Genomic DNA, 24,319 nt, shown 5'->3' with positions numbered 1-24,319 from the left:
ATACACTTTATACTGCTGGTCTTATGACATTCCTTCATTTGTGTATGTTGCTCATGCATCTTGCACTTTGTTGTACAGCAAGTTTACACACTCTCCAGTACAAATCAAAAGCACCTGCAACATGAGCTACCTATATTTCAACACTTTAAATACCTATATCCGGTATACTACCTTGAGTGACATGCAATTTCAAACTAATGCAAACTTGGAATGATAACTGAATTTCAATCCAGAACTGAAAAGAGCATTGTATTTCCTGAATTAGAAAATTATTAACAATTTTAGTGGTGCGAACCTTTCAGGAGTTTTTAGGACTGATAGAATGAAATCAGGATGAAAGTGCTTATTTAACTTTCTATTTGGAATAACAGTGCCCTTTAAATAGATCTTTCAAAGTAATACTGAGGAAAACAGAAAACTTACATTATCTGAAGCGATACACGATGCCACTTACGGGTTAATTTCTAAAAAATTTCATACATCTATTATTAAGCAAAACATAAATGTGCTTGTTTACATGAAAGGTTCACTGGAATTAGTGTATTGTGACAGCTACACTGCTCTAACTCCACTGTCACTTTTATTCCAGTGGAAATTTATCAGTAATAATAGAAATTTTTTTTACCATTTGGTTTATGTCACTTCACACTGTTTGAAGGATAATAGGCACTTCTACAGAGAGAAATCAGAACTTCTTCTCCCCTTCATTCTAATCACAAGGACTAATAAGAAAAATACATTTTAACATCTAGATTCCAGGAATTCTTTCACATAGGAAGAAAGTCTTGAATTTATTTTAATTTAAAAATTCAGTTTATTTGATTTTATGATTAGTAATTAAATTACTTGACTAAATAAACATCAAATAGAGTTCATTTACTTCATAAAATACAATCGCAGAATCATAGAATAAGCTGAGTTGGAAGAGACCCACAAGGATCATCAAAGTCCAACTGCTGGCCCCAAGAGCCACACTATGTGCCTGAGAGCATTTCCAAACACTTCTCGAACTCTGTCAGGCTTGGAGCTGTGACCACTTCCCTGGGGAGCCTGTTCCAGTGCCCAACCACACTCTGGGTGAAGAACCTTTTCCTAATATCCAACCTAAACCTCCCCTGACACAACTTCAGGCCATTCCCTCGGGTCCTGTCACTGGTCACCACAGAGAAGAGATCAGTGCCTGCCCCTCCACCTTGTGAAGCAGCTGTAGACTGCGATGAGGTTTCCCCTCCATCTCCTGTTCTCCAGGCTGAACAAGGCAAGTGACCTCAGCTGCTCACAGCTTATGATAAAAATGGCTGGGTTCATCAAGTTAACTAATCACATACATAAGCGCATGAAAATACTTGTAGCAACTCTAGTACTGCCTCTGCAGATTGTCATTTCCAGGATCCTTTTCTCTTTCTTTTAAAATACCATGCTGAAACTGTCTTTTGGAAATAAATTTAATTACAGGAAAAAGAGGACTCTGGTCTCCAAAATACCACTGATCTACGAAAGAATTTAGGAATAACTGAAGTCATAGTCTGAGAAAGAGATTTAAACTTTTGACAGAAATCTTTTAATTCCTAAATCCTTATGGGCTGAGGAAGTTGTCAGCCTGCCATCCCTGCTGATTTACCAGTCCCTCAATGCCTTTTCTCTCTAACATGGATTTCATCTCCTATTGAGTAATATCTCACAACAGAAATCTCTGAAAAGAAACAGCAAAGGAAGCATCACATTGCCACTTGGAATAGACACTGATCATGGAATCATGTTGATTACCTCCAAATCCCAATAATCTGTTGCAATTACATAGCATATTACATGACTATTATCCACGCAGTGGGTAAGAGAACAGCAGTGGTTATAAATTTTTTGATGGCATTCTCAAATAATCCTCCCAAAGCAAAAGTATTGAAGACCTGCAGGGGTCTAGAGACTTGTGGTTTAGAAGTTCATACCTATTGCAAAGTAGGTCTCCACTATGGAGGGGGGGGGAGGAAATCCACATAATAAAAATCTTCTAAAGGCACATTTTTCCCTATCAGACACTACAATTAACAACAAAGCATGAGACAATCCAGCACAGTAATTAACTAGGATATACAGCAAAGTACTGTGAGGTAAAAATGATTATATGAACATGCAAACTTCTTGAGTGAAGAAATACCAGGGTTTAGATATAGCAAAGTTCTTACACAGAAAACTTGCTACAAAAGAAGAGGTACTGCCATAGCTGGAGTTAAGTGACCTCAGCAGTTGCTGCTTTCCAGAAGACTCCCAACACAGGGGAACATAGAGAAGCAATACTCTGCTTCAGTAAGCTCAAAGAAAAGTATTTATTTCATATTAAATTTTCTCTAATCCAAAACATATACATACAGATTACCTTTCCAACAGAGTGCAGAATTCAGTATATATTCCAGTGATGTTAATTTTAACATTATAACTTTCATTTTAATAACATGTAGCCATACTTCTAAAATATCTCCCAGGTCTATTAAGTTTAGCATTCATGGAATAAAGGACACAAAATTTTTTCAAGCCTTCAGAAAAAAAAAGTATTTGTCTATTTTAAACTAATTAGTGTACAATTACAAACAGATTAATGACTATTTTCTGCCTGTATTATAAAAGTAGCTTTAATTGTGTATACCTTTTTAATGAAGAGGTTTTATTCCTATCTTTAAAAAGAGAAAGTGCACTTTTCTTTGTACTGTCCAGACCTGAACCTCTAAATGAGCATAGAAACAACATATATTTAAAATCATAGAATCACAGATTATCCTGGGTTGGAATGTGAGGTTACCTAATTTAAAGAAATTTGCTACCATCTGTGGCATCACCTTTCTCTTTATGAAGAACAAGAAATTCTATCAACTAGATGACAGCAGGGAGAAAGCGGAAAAAATATGTTATTTCTTTTTCAGAAGCAATTATTTAGTGTAGACTATCATAAAAATTGTAATATAACTTCAGTATCAGATGCAGTTGACTTGCAGTAAAATAATGTTTCTACTTGTAAAATGAAACTCATGAATAAATACTATTTTTTTCCATTAGGATTAAATGCAGTTGGCAACTTAACATTCAGACACATGCAAATGGATAAGAATAGTTGACCAAAACATTAAAGAGGAATAGTTCTACTTAAAACATACTTCTGACAAAGCAAAAATTCATACCTTCTTATCTTTTCAAAATTATTATTACAAGTGACATTTTTCATTGTCAGCCGAAGACATTGTCTTTTTGCAACTTCTCTTTTGCATATTAAAGAGAGCACTTCTGTTCCATTATTAGTCACAAAGTCAGTTTGCTGAATAGTTTCCTTTGTTTGCAAGACTGCCACAACAATAGACAGAAAAGAACATCTTCCAAAAGAAAAAAGAGCTTAAAATAATTTTTAAACATATGTGCAACTCAGCCCTTACTCAGATACTCAATCTACAATTCCATGAATTAAATACAGAATACATTGCTGAGTTAGAAGTATCACTTTGCATTACTTTAAGAATAAACAAATGAACAAGGGTGAGAGACCTGAAAGTAATATGGCCATGTATTTTCTCCTTTAATGTCACTTCCATGCCATACAGTGAATATCACACATACCAGAATATATTTAAGACAATACCAGAATATATTTAATATTTCTTCAGTAACAGCTTAACATCATAAGCACTCATCTCAAGTTTGACTTGTCTGTACAAATAGAACTTGAAAACAGCCCTAAATAAAATATTACTGCATCTAACAACTGCCAATTCCAAGTTGGACTTGCAGCTACAGTGCACTACACAACTAAAAAAGATACATTTTTCTCAAGTCTGATCTCAAGTTCCCTGAATTCTTTTATGTTAGTAGCAAATAACCAAAGGAACACCTTACATAACTCTCATGACTCTCTTAAAAACAAGTGTGTACGAGGAAAACAACCAGCAAAAAGGCAAACCATTAACTGAGTAGTTTCAGAAAAACCCTGTCACCTGCTGTCAAAAACTAAGCAGGACTCTTCTTTCCACAGCCAAGTCTTCAATTTGTATTGTCAGACACTGAACACGTGTGTGTACACAAAACAAACTTGCATTAAATAATAGAAGTAAACAAGATGTTAATTTATAATAAAACCAGAAATATGTTTTTCTTTTTTTCCAATTTTCAGAATTCAACAATGTGTAAATACAAGTCCATACAAACAATTCAACCACTTAACTGTGTTAAACATAGGAGACACAAATTTTATTGCCTCCCTAATAGCTGGTCATACATCTTTAAAGTTATTTTTGATAACCTGAAAGTGACTTGTTCAGGATTTTGTAGCTATTAGATGTTACATAATGGCCACAAAATACATTTTCAGGACACACATTCTCTGTATTTATGCATTTAGAAGAAGCCTCTTTAAAAATACATACAAATTAGTTTTTAAGGCTTTCCAGAAAAGCCTATCAGCCTCCTTACTCCTGATCAGCTCTTTGCAGGTTCTTCTCAAAAATGTATGAATCTGCTAAAAGGAAACCAAATAACCAAACACTATAAAAGTACTGCAATCCTTGTGCAGACCAGAAGTGGACCCAACACAGTCTCTCTTGGGCAACTACGAAGCTGTAACAATATGCGAGATGGGGGCAGCCCTGTGCCAGACCACTGCTACACCTTTGGGTAGCAAATCTGAGTTCTGTATCGATACCATACTGAGATCATATTTACACTAGAATTCAGACAATCTCAGATATTCAATGAGCATTAGAACTGGTACTTGCAAATCTTTGAATCTTAAAAAGCTAAAAACAAATCTACAAACCAAGTTCGGTTTAATTCAGTGGAAGCATTGTTAAACTAAAAAAAGCTTTTATGATGCTTTTAAATGAAAATACAAACAAAAATGCAACTATTTGCAGTCCAGGTTAGTGCAGCCTAGAGTGCCTAAAAATTTGAAAATAACAAATGTAAATAAAAAAACCTCCATGGATTTGACTAACCAGAGAAATAAAAAAAAATTTTAAAAAAGAAGAAAAATTATGTTTCAGGTTATTTTAACAGCTGAATAGTCTTAGAGCAGACATTTCCTTTTTAAGGCTTGGGGTTTGGTTTTACAGCCTTCATATGAAGGTAAGAAGTTTTTATGATGTTATTTGAGCCAAACGGTCTGGTCACACATAGCCTTTCAGACCTTTCTGGTCACTTGCCACATTTCATCATATGACACTCTGAAGTTCCTATTTTCCTAGCAAAAAATTAATAGGCAGTCAAGAAAAAGACAATTTAAGAATGTGTTACTTTGACAACTAGAAAAAAACCTGATCACAGCAACAGGTCTTCTTCAAGTCATATAATCCCCATACAAATTGTAATTACACTCCATCACTTGAAACCGGAAAGTTTTCCCGTGCATTATTCATAGAAGACACATGCTTGCTTGCTTGCTAACTTTTCCCTTTTCCTACTAACTTTTCCCTTTTCCCTATTCAGTACAGGAAAAATAAGATGGAACTTATCCTACTAGTTGCTTCTCAACATGGACAGACAAGCAAAGCACAAATGTACACGGTTGTCTCTAAGAACTTTAGTTACTTAACACTGGCTATTTACTACTAATGTTTCTTTCAGGGGTTCCACAAGAGCACTCTAACTAGAGTCACAGGGCAGTCACAGTTGCCCACCATCCCCTGGCAGAAAACATCAGAGGCTTTCAGGCAGGTACAGAACCATTTTGTCAAACACTGCACCAGCTCTCATAGCCTCACTGACTGTATTCGATGAAAATGAGGGAATGCATGAATGCCTGGAGTGCTGGAGTGTACTCTCCTGGTGCCACAGTCACACAGACACCAGTGAAAAAGGAGAGGGGCACACTGCAAACTTAGCACCAGACAGGACTACAGGACTACCTATGTGTCGATGTGAACACTTAATTTGTCCCTCCAACTTCTACACTGTGCTCACAGACCAAAAAAAGGCTTGGCTTTCGTGGCACAGCTTGTGTAAGCTTGACATGAGTACTCAGTGGCATAAACGACAAAGCTGGAAGGTCTGATTTGACCAGCTCGAGACTGCTGGCAGTGAGGAGTTCTCAGTTTGGAAATGCCTTCCTCTATTCTGAGGAGGTCAGTAGAGATATTGGGTCTGCACCCTTATCCCGGCAAGCAGGCAAGCCTGGACAACTGGCAAATAAAGCAATCCTTAGGAGCCTGGCCTTGGTCAGAAAATAAAAGCATCTTGGACGTATATCAGATGATGTAAAGTCTTAGATAAAGTAACCAAAACTTTACACAACTGGAAGATTCTTAGTACAATGGCAAGCACCTTCTTCTTTGTACATACACATCAAGTAGGGAGCAAAGACAGACAAGAATGCACCCAATCCATGCTCTACAAGGAACACAGCTGGGCATAGGGACACACAAGGTTAGAATACACACAGAAACTCCTATGAACTAAAAAGGAACCCAACATAATGTGGGTTTAAATGGCACTAAGAGGATAGTTCTCTTTTAATCACACTTAGGCTAATTTATAAACACTAATGCTAAAACACAGGTTCTATGCATCTGTTATTTAAAAAAAAGAAAAGTGTATCATATGTGGCAAATGGAGCTTAAAATCTAATGTTCAAATATAACTTAGAACCTTAAAAAAAAGCACATCTTTTCAATTTAACTTCCCAGCAATTAACATCAAAGCCATATAACACTGCCTCCAAGAACTCAGAAGAATTGTTTTTCTTAAAATCACTACAGTATCCTAAAATAAATGGGGATTAAGAAGATTAATAGATTTCGAAACTTTATCAGTAGGCTTCCTGAAATTCCAATGAGTTTCTCAATTCAGGAAGAAAACCAGGGCCTATTATAGAAGGAATACAGAGCACTGTGTGTACCGACATCCATCAACAGAAAAACAGAGACAGCAATAAAGATGTTTTTTGAAAAACAAAAAAAAGCCTAAGAAAACATTAAAAGAAAAAAAATTCACCTCCCCTCCAAAATACAAATGAAGTAACAAAAAAAAGCAAAATCTAAATGATTCACAGTTTAGAAAAGCAGAGAAATGTTTTTAATTACAGTACTGTCAAACCCCACACAACATTCAGTAATTCTTCTAATAGATATTTGGAAAAGATGACTTCTGACCATAAAGCTGTTTTGACTTTAAACAGTAAACTTAATTCTGAGGTTAGGCGATGTTAAATAAACGTTTCAAAAAACCCTCAAAATGTTACTAAAATCTCTAAGTGAATGCAATGGAAACTAAGGGGACAAGCAAAATTTCTTCCCAAGAAGTATGATGTGGTTTGACAATACTATTGAGCCAGTCTAACACTTAGTTGTTGTCAAAAGAGTCTTGTAGACTTCCTCCTCTCCCAGCACACTTTCTTTTTGAAAGCACTGAGACTCTTCTGACCTAACTGTGACTCAGTTCAAGCAACTAATCTTTGAAGAAACTGGTTTTTTTTGTCCAAGAGTAGCTTTCAGATCAGAAGACAGAGATTCAACAGCAATGCTGCAGGAGGGAGTGCAGGGCTCCCAAAAGGGACAGAAAACAGAACTGTATCTAGTCTTTATATCAGCTGAGCTGTTCTATCAAGCTCCAACTTCAATCACTGTAGCTCAGCTTTAAGCCAGTAACAGTTCTCTCTCGAGCACAGCTCTGTTCCTTGCTCTGTCAATTACTGGTTTCACCACTGATATAGTCGTTTTCAAAGAAGTTTGAGTTATTAGGATCTCACCTGAAATCAGAGGCAGAGATTGCCAGTCCATTACATCAGTTATTTAAAACATTCTCACAACTTTCTCTTACTACTAAAAATCAAATCATCCTATGAATATGTAGATGAGGCAAAGATCAAAATTTTCGTGGTTACCCAACACAGTTGAGCAACATTAACAAATTCAATGTAACTCGGTGAATATTGCAGGATTACCTTTATCCTTATTGCAAAAAAACAAATTTTATTTTGTAATTTCACTTTTTTTTTCTTTTTCTCATTGACACTGTCAGCATCAAAAGATTCTGCAACACAAAGATGCAACACTAAGATCCAGTAAAGGTGACATCATAACATTAGGCAGCAGATTTCTAACCAGTACTATTCACAAGTTAAGAACTACACTTTCACAAATCAGTGCTTACCTTTCCTAATGCAGATCAGCTCATGTACACCACAAGTTCGTTCTCCACCTATGTGGAAATACATAATTAGAAAACAGTAACAAATAAAATATATTTGGTTTCTTAATAAGACTTATAAACAGTGTAAAAGAAAGTACCAAAACTATATCATTTAATGAAAATGCAAAAGATTGACCTAACAAATTTTCCACTTATACATTAAATCCTTTGGAGAAAACAATAAATGTACCTTTGGCTTAGTATTGCTAATGGTGGTACAGTTTGAAGAGCTTTACATTGAACTTATACAGACAAAATTACAAAAGCAAGCATTTTAACTCAAGCCACACTAATGTTTCCCAAGTACAAAACATAATTTCCTGTTTGGAGGGAACTACTCTATAGAAGGGTATCTACAAAAGAATTGCCAAAATATCAAAAATATTTGTGACATTACATAAAGCCAAAATAACATTATGATTATCTTCCATGGCAAAAAAAAAAGAGAGAAATCCTGTTACCAAAGGCTGGTATTCCAGGGTTTGGCTGGAATTTCTCCTTTAAAGATTTCTTTAATTAAAAAAAACAGCTGTACAGAATTTAAGATACTTACACGAGAATAATAAAATTGTTGCTAGAAACAGCTTTCGTTTCCATTTTAATGTTAGAATTACAGCTCGTAAACAAAATGCCAGCACATAATATACCTAGTGAGAACAATGAAGGAACCCACAAAGGAAGGAGAATACATTCGGTCAACCATGTTCACAGAGAAAGGTGTGATCCAGGGACTGGACAGGAAACAAGCTATTGCTAAGCCTTGCAGAAGGAGGAAGGGGCAGTGGCAAACTGTCGAAGAGATTCTTTTAATGGTTTGTAGAAATTATTGGAAGAGTTGATTTTTTTATTGTGATCACTTTATATTGAATACATTTACAGTATTCATGATCTTCTCTCTTTTAAATATATATCTAAAATAAAAACATTTTGGAATTATATGCCCCGTGGTCAAACCTTAGAATTCAAACTACATCAAGCTATGGCTTCTCTTAATTATGCCCTAACACCCGCTAAGCCTTCTTCCCCTGACAACAAAAGACTACAGCATATGAATACAGAAGTGAGGGGAACTGCCAAGGTTTTCATACCCAGTTCTCTGCAATCTCATAAAAATACAATGCAAGAGATACAAAAACTCATAAAGCATCTATTCCATATGCATTAATCACTACTGGGCTCCAAACGCTTCACAACACACTAAAACAAGCTTTAGGTAACAAAATTCTTTCCATCTCAAAAATATGGAAATACATTATATAGCACTTATTACTCTCCTTTATTCCATAATAAATGCATTTTGACATACACTAAAGCATACTATGATATAATATCAACTAATACTTAAAACTCTTAATTGGTAACACTAGCAGATGGTGTTCTATAAGTTTTGATGACACGTGTATTTGTAGTTAAATTTACACTTTAAAGAAATAACTGTAGGAAATGCATATATTGGAAGAAAAAAGGATAAAAGGGATAAAATAAATGTAGTAAAACATAACTCTTCTAAAATAAAATAAAATGCCTATGAAATTAAAAAGAATCCTCATTTTATGTCAACATATTTTTTTTCATATTCAGTAATGTGAAAAACAAGCTTCAAAGATACTCTTGAATGGGAACTCAAGAGTCAATGAGTCCGAGGATTCCATGAGTTTTGTACAGTCATCACCATTAGAAAAGCCAGTTATAATAGCAATATGATTCCCTCTTTTCAGTGCATTCTAGAAGCTGGACAACATCATTTTCATTCAGAAAACATAAGAAAAACTAAATTAAAAAATAATAATCTGCTTTTATGACAAGAAGGCATTAAAAAAACCAATCAAAACAAAAACAGACTTAAGGAGAAGATTACAATCTTCTTTTATGTCATTGCAATCATCTTCAGGGTACAAAAGAAAAAGCACAATAAAGACTGAAAAGTCACTCTCTAGTCTTCTCCCTAGAGTTTCTTCTCCTGATAGCCTTAAATTCAGCAGAAAGGAAATAATAAAAACTACTGAAAAAAATTAAAGAATTTTTCATTATACAGATGCCAGACAGTTAAAAATAAAGATTCACCTAGAAACGACTAAGAGAAGAGAGCAGCAGTAAATTTAAATTATATTCGCTGCCCTCAGTGAAATCAACCAGCTTGAAATCATATCATAAAATACTAATTTTAGGTTTGGATTCTGCATTGCTACCTATTGTTTTCTAAAAAAGAGATCTTTATTCAATCATTTAGATGCTAAAATATGATGGTGTTCCACTAAATAAAGCCTTTGCATTAATCTGCATGCTACTTTTTATTGACCACAAAACTATAATAAATTTATACCATTTAATATGCATTCAGTCAGGATTTTATTCTTCTTATTTTGCTAGAAAATGCTGAATGTTATTTCTTATTTAATAGGTGAGTGATCTATCACTTTTTCCCCAAACTTTGCTTTTGGATGAAAATCAACTGTTAAATGAAACCACATCAAGTGATCTACATGTTTTGAAAATAAAGTTGAAAAAAGTATCTTTTATATTTTAAGTTAGCCAGTGTATTGAACACATATTTTATCCTCAATTGATCTGGGCAGATTCTTCTTTTCCCCAGTGCTCCTCAAAACTGTGGAACTAATACAATATTGACATCTTGCTTTTACTAATAGATTAACAAATGAACACAAGCTTTTCTGTCTTTCCAATTCCCAAGAATTGTCTCAGCTTTGAACAACCTAGACACTGAAACTAAACTGAAAATATGAAAATATTTGGATGACAGCAAGATGTCAACTGCTAATTTAGCACTTCAGTCTGAAAAAACTGAGTTTGTGTCAGTTAGCCCACAAATCCCAAATGTTCAGTGCTATGACCCTCTTAAATTTTACTCTTTAAATACTATTTTTAAGTAATTGATCCTAATATAGTGTTTGTTCACCATAATTTTATAGGTAATTAAAATTTAAGTTTGATTTAGACACAAATTATTATTAATTTGACTTCATCTTGACTATGAATGTGATCTCATATTTAAGATTTTAAAATTTTAAGTGAGTTTGCATATAAAACTACATAACATTTTGTCCAAAATGTAATCTGAGAATAGAAACACACCCACCTGGGGATACAGAACTTTTCTTAATTTCAGACAACAGAAGTAAAATGAAAAATAACGAAAGATTAAGTAATTTTAGAATTGCACATTCAACAAAACATTTTCATTTTCTTGAGCAAGAAAAACCACCTAAAAAACCACCCACCACAAACAGAATGGCCAGATGGTTTTCAGAGGCAGCTGAAACACCTGATGAAGTTTCATTTTCCCAATTTAAGACAAAGATTTTGTATACAAAGTCACTATTTGCCAAGATGACTATTACACCAAAGAGATGAAAAGGTGTACATCAAAGACAACAAAGTACCTCCTGAATTTTGAATTAATTGAAAATTTTATGTCTTTCTAAAATGAGTCCACTTCAAAATTCAAAGTTCTACTATGTTTGGACTTCAGGTGAAACTTCACTACTGGACGCTGAAAATAATTGTCTAGGAAATGTAACACTGGTATTATCATAGAGGAATATGATAGGTTGGGAATGACTTCTGGCACTCTTTTGAAAGACTTCAGAACAGGACCAGGACCAGCTTTACAGGAGATTCCTCTGGGTCTCAACCAACCAAGTTCTGCAATGCCCAAGATTCCATGACCTCTCCAGACACCACTGGTTCCCTCTCACTGTGAGCATTTCTTCCTCACAGCCAGCCAGGACTTCCCTTGATGTAGCTCACACCCACTGCCTCATGTGCTTTCACTGCACAGCTTAGAACCTAATCTCCATCTCTGAGACCCCCTTATATAGCAAAAGGCTGCAATAAGAGTCCCCTCCACAAATGTACTGCCTAAGTCTCTCCTCATGTGCCATGTACTCTGTTCCCCCCCAGCTTAGTGGCACTCTGCCGACAAACTCCAGTTTGTCATCCTCTCATGCTGGGTTATCACAACTGGATACAGGCCAGAAGCACCTGGCTGGGCCCTGAACTTGCTGTTCACCAGGACCCTCAGGGTCTTTTGTACAGGGTTTCTCCTGGCCAGGCTATCTGCAGCATCTAGTGCTGCACAGGCTTGGGCTTCATTTGTCCTTGTTTAAGTTTCTGAGGTTCCTTCAGGCTGCTTTTTATCTTGCCGAGCACCTGCCAGACAGCAGCCCTGCCCTCCAGCTTATTAACTGCCCCCTACCTGCCATCACCCCCAAACTCAGCAAGGGTACATTCCATCCCTTCAATTAACATGCCGTACAGTCTCAGTTCCAATACCAAAACTGTGGTGCGTAAAAAATTAATTATTCTTCAGCTCAGCAACAAATCCATATTAGCAGCTGCAGAGGAACATTACATTGTATCACAAAAGCCTTCATCATCGGGTGCAATTTTGGGGATGTACTTTTTATATGATAAATTACTTTCCTGCTGAGGATTGTGTTTTAATTAGCATTTTCATAAGTTTGGACCACATTCAACAAATGTTTACTTAACATTTTATTCAGCATTAGACAACTATTTTTTCCCTTGGCAAATCCACAAAATTCCAGTGCAGAACAACAATACTGCACAGGTTGAGTTGCACGAAGAGGGTGAGGGGCCCAGTGTTCATTACAGCTCTTGAGAGTTCACCTTGCTGAATTACAGAGGAGTAGCTGCTGCCCACGCACAGCAATGGTAAGGGACGTGCATTTCAGCAGAGCTCCTTCCCTCCTGCTCTGGGACCCCTCATCAGACACGGTCATGGTTAAAACTACAGCTCACAGGTAAGGCTTGAGTGTGCAGGACTGTCAAATGAGAAAGAAACAACAAGGCTGTGCAGCAAATGCATGAAATAGAAGCGTTACAGTGCAGAAACATAAAATGGGATACAAGCGAATAAAGTCTGACACTGTTAATGTTACCATGTCTGAAGCATGTGGAAATACTAATGCTTCTGTTGTGAATACAAGATACTTAGAAAACCCATTCTTATGCTAAGCTGTTTCATGTAACATACTACAAATTTATCGAAAGAGACAACCGTAATGAAAGTGTTCTGGGTTACATACATCAACAAATCTACTCCTTGAGAAACTGTCTCATACCATGAACTGAATTTAAGGAAGAATCCGGTTTTAGATGAACAGACAGCTAACAGCAATGGAAAATAAACAAAGTTGAAAAGACTTTGAAAGAACAGCAACTCTACAGCTGGCATCAGTATGGTGTTTGTCCTAAAAAGGTTACATATATTTATTAGCCCATCCTCACTCGTGGTGTAAAATTACCTCTGCAACCTTTTCACAATATTAGTCTACAAATAATATTGGTTATGTAAAAAATGAAATGTTTAAAGTTGAATGCTTAGAACTAGTCAAAAAGCAAACTAAAAAGCAAACAATGTCTATTAGGAAAGAGAGAGCAAGTTAAAAAAAATAAAATTTGCTATTTTATATACTGATTTATATGCCCGCATCTTGTATGTTTTGTGCAGTTTTGGTCTCCTCCTGGTCCCACCACCTCAAAGAATAAAATGGAACCACAGAACACACAAAGAAATGCAAAAAAAGGAAAAAAAAGGTCAGTGAAAACAGTTAAAACACAAATGGTTTTCATATGAGGAATGACTTCATAGACTAAAACTCTAGAATCACAATAGAGAGCGGAAGTAAGCAGGTGAATAAAGACAATTATTCACAGTCTAACTCACTAATAAGAGAAATAAGTATCAGATTAAATTAGCAGCAGACATGTTCAAGACCAGAAGTTTTCAAGAGTAAGAGTCAGAAATCAATGTTCTGGTTTTATAATGCAAACTCCTATGGTAAAGACTGTCTTCTTTGCTAGCACCATTTAAAATGATCACTGTCCAGTAATTTCTTAGCCTAAGGATAAGGTCATCTACCTTTCTCAAGAATATTTTGTTTGCTGTTATCCAACCATAAAAGTATTGACAAACATTAAAACAGTTTTCTCATGGAAGATATTTACTTTTGAATTATTTGTAATCAACAGAACCAATGACACTGATCAATTAATTAGCAATCAATGACAATTAATCAAGACTAGTGTAGCCATTTCTCTTTCTGGAGACAGTACGGATTTTCTAAGCTGACAAGTAATAAAGTAGAGAGGTTATTTGGGACTTGCTCTCCCATCATGAAAATAGTATTATCTCACCTTCCTTCCTACCCAGAATGACCAGACACTTTTCTTTCCCTACTCTTCTGACAACTGAAATAGAATCAGCACTTAAGAAAAAAAAAAAAAGTTCTTTATTTTACCTAGCTCTCAGTCAAGTACTTCTTCAGATAAGTCTTACTGATGGAAATAAAGAAATACAGTAAATATAACAAGCCCAGAAACATCCATCCAGTATAAATGGTTCAAATCTGACCTAATATAAAACCTTTTTTTTTAGAAGAACTGAAAGAAAACCAGCAGCTACAAAAGGAACTTCATTGCAAATGCCAAAATTATTAAATATGCATTGCCAAGCAATGTACACTGTTATCAAATGTTCTGGAAATAAAAAGGAAGATGTCAACAAAAAAAGTTGATAGCAGAAAAAGGATGAAAAATTAGCGTGACTTTTAGCTAATTCTTACATTTTTTAGTTACCCCCACTAATCACTACTCTAGAGCAGAGTTTCAAAACAGAAAGTAAGCTGAGAAATATTTCTATTTTTAAAATGATTCTATGGTCTATGAAGAAAAATATACTCACAGAAATAGTATCAGTAACTGGACTTCTCATATTTCACACAATGCAGTAAGTTTGTGATACAAAGGGAAATTAGTACAAAGAATTTGTATTTAAAAAGATTCCAATTAGTAGGAAAACTGCTTGTGTCAGCCATACTGAGCCTACCCCTTTTCACACTGAAGACTATGTTTCTCTGCAGAATGCGACCTATTAGTTCACAAACTCAACACTCATTTGCTGTCTTAAAATTAACTTTCAAAATCCTCCCAAAGTTTCCCCCTCTCACTCTAGAGACAGAATTACTCAGAAATCAGAAAACACCTAACACCTCCAAGAATTAAATATGCAAAAATCAGGAGGTGCAAGGATTAACTGATGACTTGAAGTTCACTTCAACTTTTACATACAACATAGGCCCTTGGCCTTATGCAGTTCAAAACCTGACAATATTCAGGAAAAAAATTTGTATCAGCTGTGGATTCCTTGCATTATTCATTACAAAAGCTGGAAGAATTATAATTGAATTAAGTTGAAGAGAAAATATGACCTAATAGTTAACATAGTTGAAAGTTCTCCGGAAGACAGCAAGACTCCTTCCTCTCTTAGAGATCTCCTGTATTTTGATGGGCAGTAATATAAGCCAACATCTTTAATCAGGTAGTGGCTGTGTGTTTGCTTTCCTGCACACCCATCTTGAACGTCAAGAGTTCCAATTTGCAGAAGTGATAAGCACTAAAAATGAACAGAATTCAAGAAGAATTTCACTCTGAACACATCGCCTGTTCTTATATTAAGGATGATAGTTTCATCTCAGCCCACAGGGAACTTATCAAAAAGAAGCTTGTAGAGCATTAGAGGGTAGATGTCTTCTTTTAAAAAAAAAGATAGCCCCCTCTATAATCTGAAAGGTGATAAAGACCTAATGGCTTTCCTTATTTCAACAGATTCAACACTACAGCAATGATGGTGTAAGACAAATCCAACCAGGAAACTGGTGATTTTGCATATGGCACAAGGTTTTACTGTCATCAGCAAATAACGCAGAGAATCATCCTTACAATGACAATACCAGGCATTCACTGAATAGTTTCCACTACAGACAGTGAACAAGCACAAGGCAGCATTAAACCGATTCTCCGTGGCTGATCAAATCTGATACCCTGACATGTGATCCACTCCACAATAAGCAAATGTGTTTAAAAGTGGGACTAAGCACAAAATATGTCCTCTTATGTTAGGCTTTATTTAATACTGATGCTGCTGCTCAACCCCTGTCCTGGTTGCACCAGCTTGGATTTGGAAGCACTACTGCCAATTCAGATCAGCACTAGCTCGAGGATCTCCATGTCATCTTACACCCTTCTAGTACATGCTGCAGTGATACCTCAATATCCCAGGTAACTAGGAAGTCAAGATAAAACTGTTTCCCGAGCCAGATTCAACCTACCAGCCACTTATGATACTGCTACCTAACTGTAAGCAGCTAATTGTTCCGTTGTTTCCTTTTCTGGATTCTGGAAATTTGCAACTAGTCATAGTTTTCATGTAACCTATATGAAGCAGTGTTTTAAATCCTCTCTCTTTTTGTATACATAAACAAAAAGTTGGTTCATTCAGTAATTTTTATCTTTGTTTCCCAAGGAAATGAGGGTTATATAATTAATCGGCTCGTTTCCTGTCCCATCCTTCTATTGTTTACTATTTTGTCTTAGATTCGCTGGCTACTTTAAGACAAAATTGACAGAAAGTTTTAAGAACTTCATACATTTAGTATTCAATGTTTTATAAACATTACCAGTCAAATACAACACAAACACAGACCCCATTAAACATGAGGACAGCCCACTGGCCAAAAAAATCTCTGCACAGCACACAAAGCTGCAGATGCCTGCTCCAAACCAAACAGCTGGCAGATGAGGAAAGAGAAGGGGACAATCTTGTCAGAAGCATCAAAGAGATCAGGACACTTCAGAGACGCTCAGGAGATGCAAGAACAAAATGATCAAAAACCTAGACACATTGCAAGGACCTTGGCCTCCACATCAGGAAGAAGTGTTAAACTGAAAGGATCACAGGGGAAAAATATGGGAAGCCATGTTCATTAGTCTCACTACCAATAACTTATTAGATGACAGCACCAAGGTGTAATTCTTTCTTCTCTACTAGATTCCTCTTATCTGGCTAGCTCATTATTCTCTGTAATACAACTTCTCAGTTCTTAACACTAAACTCCTCCCAACGTAAACCACAGGAAAGAGTTTAAATTTGAAAATAATTAACTTGTTCTGAAAAGATTAATCTCCAGATGTATTCCTCTCCTTGAGAAACATAAACTTTTGTATAGCCTGTACTACATTAGAGCATGTTCAAGTGCGGCCCAAAAACCTGGTAAAAGTAGATTCAAGAGGCTATGCAAGAGATGCAATTCTGCCTTAGGTTATAAAGTATCCCACCTGTGACCTTTTACATTTCCTTTCCCTCCTCCATGCAGTGCAGTGTGGTTTCCATTGCTAGCTCCTCACCTAGACCTCAATTCAACGGACCTCTCTTAAGATGCCAAAGCTTTGCTATTGCTCAAAAGAGGAAAAGCAGCATAGAGAAATCAAGTTAATGCTGCCATAAGGATCATTGCCACAGTGAAGCTGAAGGGTTCTCAGAAGTGACTCCTCAACCTTCTCCCCAGTCCCAGCAAACTGTCACAAGACACCAGGACTGGGCAGCTGTAGGTGGGAGCATTTTAACCTCAGACTGCCTACCAGTCTGGTCGTACTACCGCTTTCAGTTTGGTCTTACTCTCTACCATATTTGTCACCTTCCTGTTCTGATACTCTACTTATTAGAATAATTTAATCTTTCCCTGTGAAAAAGTGGAAAAGTTAAGCAATAAATTACCTTGCATGATAAAACAGAGCTCCTAGCTAATACTAATTTTGTTTTGGAAGATAGCTACACAGAAATAACAACTGCAAATACAATCCTTTAATCTCATTTGTGCCAAAACTTTTCCAATTGGGTTGTTCTTTGTTGTTTCCTCAAAAATCTCAGATTGCCTGACCTATGCAAACTGTAACCCGATGTCTTCATAAAGACATACAAAAGGAATACTTTTTAACATGACATTAACTTTCTAAAGAAGAAGATGTGATTGTTTCTGCAATCACTAGATGAGGGCTTTGAACCATGATCACATGAAGAATACTTGTCTTTTAGAAGTCTGTTAGTGATCATAACAAAGCATTGACACTGACCAAAAGGGTAATGGCCACTGGCCATGGCCAGTGGCTCCGTGGTTCTCTACAACACTTGATACAAAAAGCCTCACTTTTATAAAAACTTTGGGGTTCACTGTCAGCTGGTATACTGACAAAGTGACACAGGAAATGGTACTTAGACATTTTTGAGAACAGCCAAAAGCAGCTAACAAATTCTATTTTAACTTGAGCTCTTTTAATTTTGTGCACTCTTCACATCTATGTCCTGCTTTGAAGGGGTTTCGAACTATTTTATATTAATTCTTCAAGCAGAAGTTTTCAATCTTGCTTATTTCCTGTGCCTCTACCAAAAAAAAAAAAAAAATTAAAGAATCTGTCCAAATGCTGTGTCTTTAAAACTGAGCAAAGTATTTTCTCTGTTTACAAATTTACAAATTTACTTGGACACAATGCAAATTCTGTATTTTGACAGTTTAGACTAGAAATCCCACGGTTTGATGCCAACTTCAAGAGTTTGTATTTAACCAAATCAAACTCATATTTTTTAGCAATGCTGGTCAGAACACAGTACTGCTAAACAGTACAGCCAAGGCAAGGTACTGTTGCACAAACAGGAGGGAGAGAACATCAAGATAGTCAGCTATTTAGCTGAAAACAAAGAGGAGGATGCATGCCTGCTACAGACTACAGCAGAAAAATACATTGCATTTTCTGTCTTCAGGAAGAGCACTAAATCAAAACCCAGCAGACCACTTTCGTGATTGGATTTTTTTTTTATCCTGCCTCTGCATTTAACTGTAAACTATGTACCCAATTTTCTCAAGAGCCTAAGCCCCATTTTGAATATTTCATATAAGTATCTACAAGAGTTGGGCTATTTCTAAAGTCTGGCCATAATGAGAAGTGTTGCATTTATTCATCCACGATTATTTGCTTTAACTTTTAAGAAGTAATACCCTAAATCCTCTGAAAATATTACACATGAATTTCACATACTGTGAATATTTTCAGATCTAACAGATTCCCACAGATTTCTGGGATAATGCTGCTTAAAATGAAAACAGAGACAGATTTTGAAGGACTGATATTTTTTTTCTTTCTGAGCTCGAATTATGTAAAAAGTCCAGACCCAGCAGAAATTTTTTGCTATCTTCTTGATAATATTAAGAGGACTTTTCAGCAGAAAAGAACCCAGCCAACTTAAAGCTGGCCAGCTCAGACTCCTGGTGTGCACAGCTTCCAAGACAGGGTGAACATGCAGCTCTGCTTGCGCAGTGCAACTTCTCTTTACAGAGGCCTGAATTGCTAATCCAGGGAAACTGACAGCAGAGGAGCATCCCACATGCGAAACGAACTAGAACAGTTTGTTTTTTCCCCTCCCTCACTGTTTTCCTAGATTCTTTAAGTTATAACAACAGACGCTTTCAGAAAGAAACACCTCAGTCGGGTAAGCTGCATACCTTAGGATCTTCTCTGGCTGGAAATAAAGTTCTGGGATTTATTTTTTTTTAAAGGATTTTTATCGAGGTGTAAAATTACTCTCAGAATCGAGAGGAGAGGTTTCAGAGCAAAGCTCAGAAGTCTTGTCTTTGAGGATGATCATCTCCAAAGAAACCCAACAAGTGTCTCGAACATCTCGCTCCTTTGTTGTTGTTTCTAAGTGATGACTAGAAAGATCTGCGGACACCAGGCTCCTGTGCAGCCTGTTAGCTCCCAGCAACCGGCGCAGAGCGGGGAGCATCCCTCGCTTGGGGACTCAGTTTTCAGAGACTCAGGGGCCAGAAGAGGGCCAACGAGTTTTAAAGCAGTTGGCAAAGTCCCTGCAGGGAGGGTGGAAAGGGCTGCGCACCTCCAGCACCCACATTTTCGGCCCGGGCGCGGGTCTGGGACTCAGCGGCGGGCAGGGGCGGAAAAGCCCCGACCGCGGGGGCTGCACCGCCCGCCCCCGCCTCCCCGACAGAGCAAGGGCGGCTCAAGGCACGGGGGGATGAATGGCTTCGTCCTCCTCGGGTCCTCGCACGCCCAGCATCCCCGGGGCAGGAGGCGGCGGAGGAGGAGGAGGAGGAAGAGGAGGAGGAGGAAGGATGCCGGCCACCGTGCCAAGGATTTATTTACCCCTGCCCGGCTCCTGGGCGCAGAGACGGGAAGAGGGAACACCACACTCACCTCTCCCCCACCATCAAACAGCCCCGGCACTGTACCCCCCGCAGCCGGGCCGAGGGGGACGGGGAGCAGAGGAGGCGCCCCCCGCCGCCCTCCCCGGGTGGGGGACCACTCGCTTCGGTGCGCCCCCACCTCCCGCCGCGGTGGGAGCCCTCCCTCCCCCCGGAGCCGCCCCCCTGCCCGTGCCCGGGGGGAGGAGAGGGAGAGGAGGGGGCTGGGGGAGGGGAGCGGTTCGGGGCGAGAGAGAGGAGCCCGTTATTGGCCTACTTACCATCAATCGCCATGATCCCCGGCGGGGTGGGCCGTACCAAGCGGAGGGAGCACACGCAGGAGAGGCGCTGCCGGGCGCCGCGGATGCCAGGCGGGAGCGGCGGGAGGGGCGGGAGGGGCGGGGCGGGGCGGGGCGGGCCGGGGAGGTGAGCGGGGCGGGGCGGGGCGGCCTCCGGAGCGCGCCCGGCGCGTCACCGCTCCCGCCGCCGCCGCCGCCGCCGTCCGGCCCCGCCTGGCCCCGGTGCGGGGAGTCCCGGGCGCCTCACGGCTGCGGGGCGGAAACGCTGCTGTCCGTCAAGGGAAGCTCCCGGCGCTTCCCGCCGTTGTGTTCCGTGGGTTTCCTTTCCAAAAGCGATTGCCTGGAACAGAAGCCAAGGCTCCGGGGGCACTAGTGTCAGCCAAGCCCTGCTTCTCAGAATCACTCAGGCTGTCCTGAGTTGGAAGGGACCCACAAGCATCATGGAGTGCAACCCCTGACCCTGCGCAGGACAGCGTCAAGAGTCACACCATGTGCCTGAGAGCGCTGTCCAAACGCTTCTTGAACTCTATCAGGCTTGGTGCTGTGACCACTTCCCTGGGGAGCCTGTTCCAGTGCCCAACCACACTCTGGGTGAAGAACTTTTTCCTAATATCCAACCTAAACCTCCCCTGACACAACTTCAGGCCATTCCCTCGGGTCCTGTCACTGGTCACCACAGAGAAGAGATCAGTGCCTGCCCCTCCTCTTCCCCTTATGAGGAAGTTGTAGACTGCGATGAGGTTTCCCCTCAGTCTCCTCTCCTCCAGGCTGAACAGACCAAGTGACCTCAGCCACTTCTCCTATGGTTTCCCCTCAAGGCCCTTCACCATCTTCGTTGCCCTCCTTTGGACGCTCTCCAATAGTTTAATATGTTTCTTACATTGTGGTGCCCAAAAGTGCACACAATATTCAAGGTGAGGCTGCACCACTGCTTCCATCAACAAGTCCAGAACATCGCTCCCCCAGCACCTGCAGTCACATGCTTGTGGCTTCCCTGTGTGCACATATATTTGGCCACACCAAGGGCCTGTACAACCCTGTAAAAACATTGAAAAAAGTCTTGCTAGGTAAAACCACTGAAATAGCAGCATTGAAATTACACATGCAGCCTTCACTTGCTCCAGATCTCCTGTAATACATGGCAGCATGGTGACAGACTCTTTGTTCCTTCCATCACACCTCTGACTGACTTGGTGCACCAGGAAGATGACATTTGAGCATGGTTGGGATCCTGGGTCTTCTGTTTCTAACCATAACATTCTGTAACTGTAGTCTCAATTTCCTATAGTTTTGGGGGCATAAAACTGAGAGAACACTCTCATGTGGAGCCACATTCACAAGGACTTGCTTGGTTGACAAAAAGCTGGACATGACCTGGCAAGGTGCACTTGCAGCCCAGAAAGCCAACTCTATCCTGGGCTGCACCAAAAGGAGTGTGGCCAACAGGTCAAAGCAGGGAATTCTCCCCCTCCACTCTGCTCTCATGAGAACTCACCTAGAATACAGTCACCAGCTCTGGGGCCCCCAACATAAGCAGGATGTGGACCTGTTGGAGCAGGTCAACAGGAGTTGCTGGAGCTGCTGGTGCTACTCCTTCCTCTGTCCTACCTGCCACAGGTCCTTCCTCTCCCTTCCATGACTTTTCCTCAGCTCTCTTGAACTTGTACCATCCTCTCTTTCCCTGAGGGTCTGCAGTTGTTGTCCCACGCAGGACTTCCTTCTGCTGTGCTCTTCTCCTTGCCTGCCAGAGGCTCCATTCAAAAGGACCATCACAGTGAGCAAAGAGGACAGGGTTTCACAAGGCCCTGCAGCATTTACCACGGGGATCTTGGGATCCAGAAGGACATCTGAGCCAGGTCATGCATGGCTCCTGTGACTAACAGAGAAAACAGCCAAGCAGATAGCTTATATTATGGACTTTATATTGTAATCTTTTATGGGATGTAGGTTGTGTATAAAACTCTGTTACTGGATCAGAAAGTCTCATTAGCATTTGGAGCTATAAGGAAACATGCTAGTACATGCAAACAGGTTTTTCAGACACATATGAACTGGCCAAACACAGGAAAATTTTCACAAGATGCTAAGAAGGAATGTCTTTGGTCCCAATATCATCTTTCTACCTAGTATTAAGTCACCATTCAAATCCTGGAAGCATTAATCTCCTTCAGCCTAGCAGCCTTCTGAAATGTTTTGTCATATGAAAAAATCAATGTGTTTTCTCGATTTTGTTCTTCACCTCAGTTAGGAAAAGAAAACTTAAAAGTGGGGCATTTAAAAGCAAAGTCAGTTTGAGCAAAATCACCATCTTGGAAAACACAAGTCCCGAATGACAGACATTTGTCCAGACCAAAACCAACTGTAAAAAGGATCTTAGAAGAGAAAATGTCAGCAGAGCTTAATGGCAAATATATTTCTCTGTACCAGCACTGACATTTACCTCAGATACCCCGATGATTTTCTGTTCATTCCTAGAAAGTGTTCCGACCCTGAAGTTTTCTGTACAATTTGTGCTGATGGCCATCTTTCTGATGAAATTACTGTATTGAGCACAGGGATGAAGATTCCTGTGGGATCAAGTATGTAGCTGGAGTTGTTATTCTCCTCTACTGCCTTTTTTTATTTCTTCTCCTGCTTTTGGTAGCATCCTCATATGAAAGAACTACCATGTCAGCAAAACTTCCCAGGGCACAGACATCCACCCATACAGAATCCAGCATGCAGTTCGTTAGATGTTTAAAAAGTCATCTGAAATTTTTGGACAGCCTCACATGTCATCACATTTCTGTGATTCATGTATGCAATTAACATAATGGAATGCAGAACTTTGTATCATTGGACAAATTGGTCTTGAGGGTGAAGAATTGAAGAATGAATATATGTTTGAGTTAGTGACACTACAACTGAAATTCTTAGTCCAAGCTTTTGGTTTTCAAAATGCAAAAGAAACACATAATTTCTTCTGAAGTAATGATGTGCTCCATTTGGAAAACCAGTTTCAGGACACAGCGAAACAAATATGATTCCACATCAACAAAGAGATGGTGTGAAAAGTATGTGTAAGGAACCAAAACACGACTTTTCAGAGCTATGCTGAATCAAATCAGTTCTATTTGTGCTTTTCACAAGTACATGTTTAAAATTTCTAAGCTGTATTCAAACAGCAGATACTCCTGCCCACCACCATAAGAGTCTCATTTTTTTTCAATGTTACCAGGAAGGACAAATCTTGAACAAACTTACAAAATTCAACTATTTTTATTTTGTTCCTATGGTGTAATTGCAACAGTATAAGCTATAGCTTCATCCATTCCCTGCATAAAAGGAGTGCAACTGGTCAGTTTGGATGTGTCAGAGGCTTTCTACTGAATCCAATGGTCAATTCATTTTGCTGGAAGCATTTACACGTGATCCCACAAGTCTGCCCTTTGCAGAAAAGCACAGCTGGACACAAACACGACTACAGCTCAACGCCAGACCTTAAGTAATGGTGATAAATCCATAATGTACAAACAATTAACAGATTATCAAGATTTTCCTGTCAAAGGGAAGAACTATCACCTATTGTGACAACAAATTTGCCAACAGCAAGACAAGTAACTTACACATACAGGATAAATTTTATCCCATAAGGCCTCAACTTTTCAACAAACACAGGAGAAACTTCTCCTGCTGCACTGATGTGAAGCCACTTTGACAATTAAAACTAAAAGCTGCTGGAAACTTATGGATGAGTGCCATAGGAAGAAAAATACATTAAAGAAGATGAAGGTCTCAGTTACTAGGAAA

The 24,319-nt window shown here is 38.8% G+C and overlaps 1 protein-coding gene across 3 annotated transcripts in view; it reads right to left on the bottom strand.

Moving 5' to 3' along the window:
* SYT14 (synaptotagmin 14) overlaps nt 1-20,600 on the bottom strand; it is a 91,980-nt gene extending 71,380 nt beyond the window's left edge. For all 3 annotated transcript variants that reach the window (XM_027682033.1, XM_027682034.1, XM_027682035.1), the window contains exons 1-2: nt 20,513-20,600; nt 8,122-8,169 (exon numbers count right to left, since the gene is read on the bottom strand). In XM_027682033.1, the coding sequence (XP_027537834.1) occupies nt 8,122-8,169; nt 20,513-20,525 (61 nt within the window). In that variant the 5' untranslated portion in view covers nt 20,526-20,600. The remainder of the gene's footprint in view (nt 1-8,121; nt 8,170-20,512) is intronic.
* Between the last annotated feature and the right edge of the window lie 3,719 nt (nt 20,601-24,319).

The sequence above is a fragment of the Neopelma chrysocephalum genome, unplaced genomic scaffold (assembly GCF_003984885.1).
Source record: "Neopelma chrysocephalum unplaced genomic scaffold, ASM398488v2 Primary Assembly neopelma1_61b, whole genome shotgun sequence".
NCBI classification, from domain to species: domain Eukaryota; kingdom Metazoa; phylum Chordata; class Aves; order Passeriformes; family Pipridae; genus Neopelma; species Neopelma chrysocephalum.
Note: the sequence above shows the minus strand (reverse complement) of the source record. Positions and strands in the feature narration are given on the sequence as shown.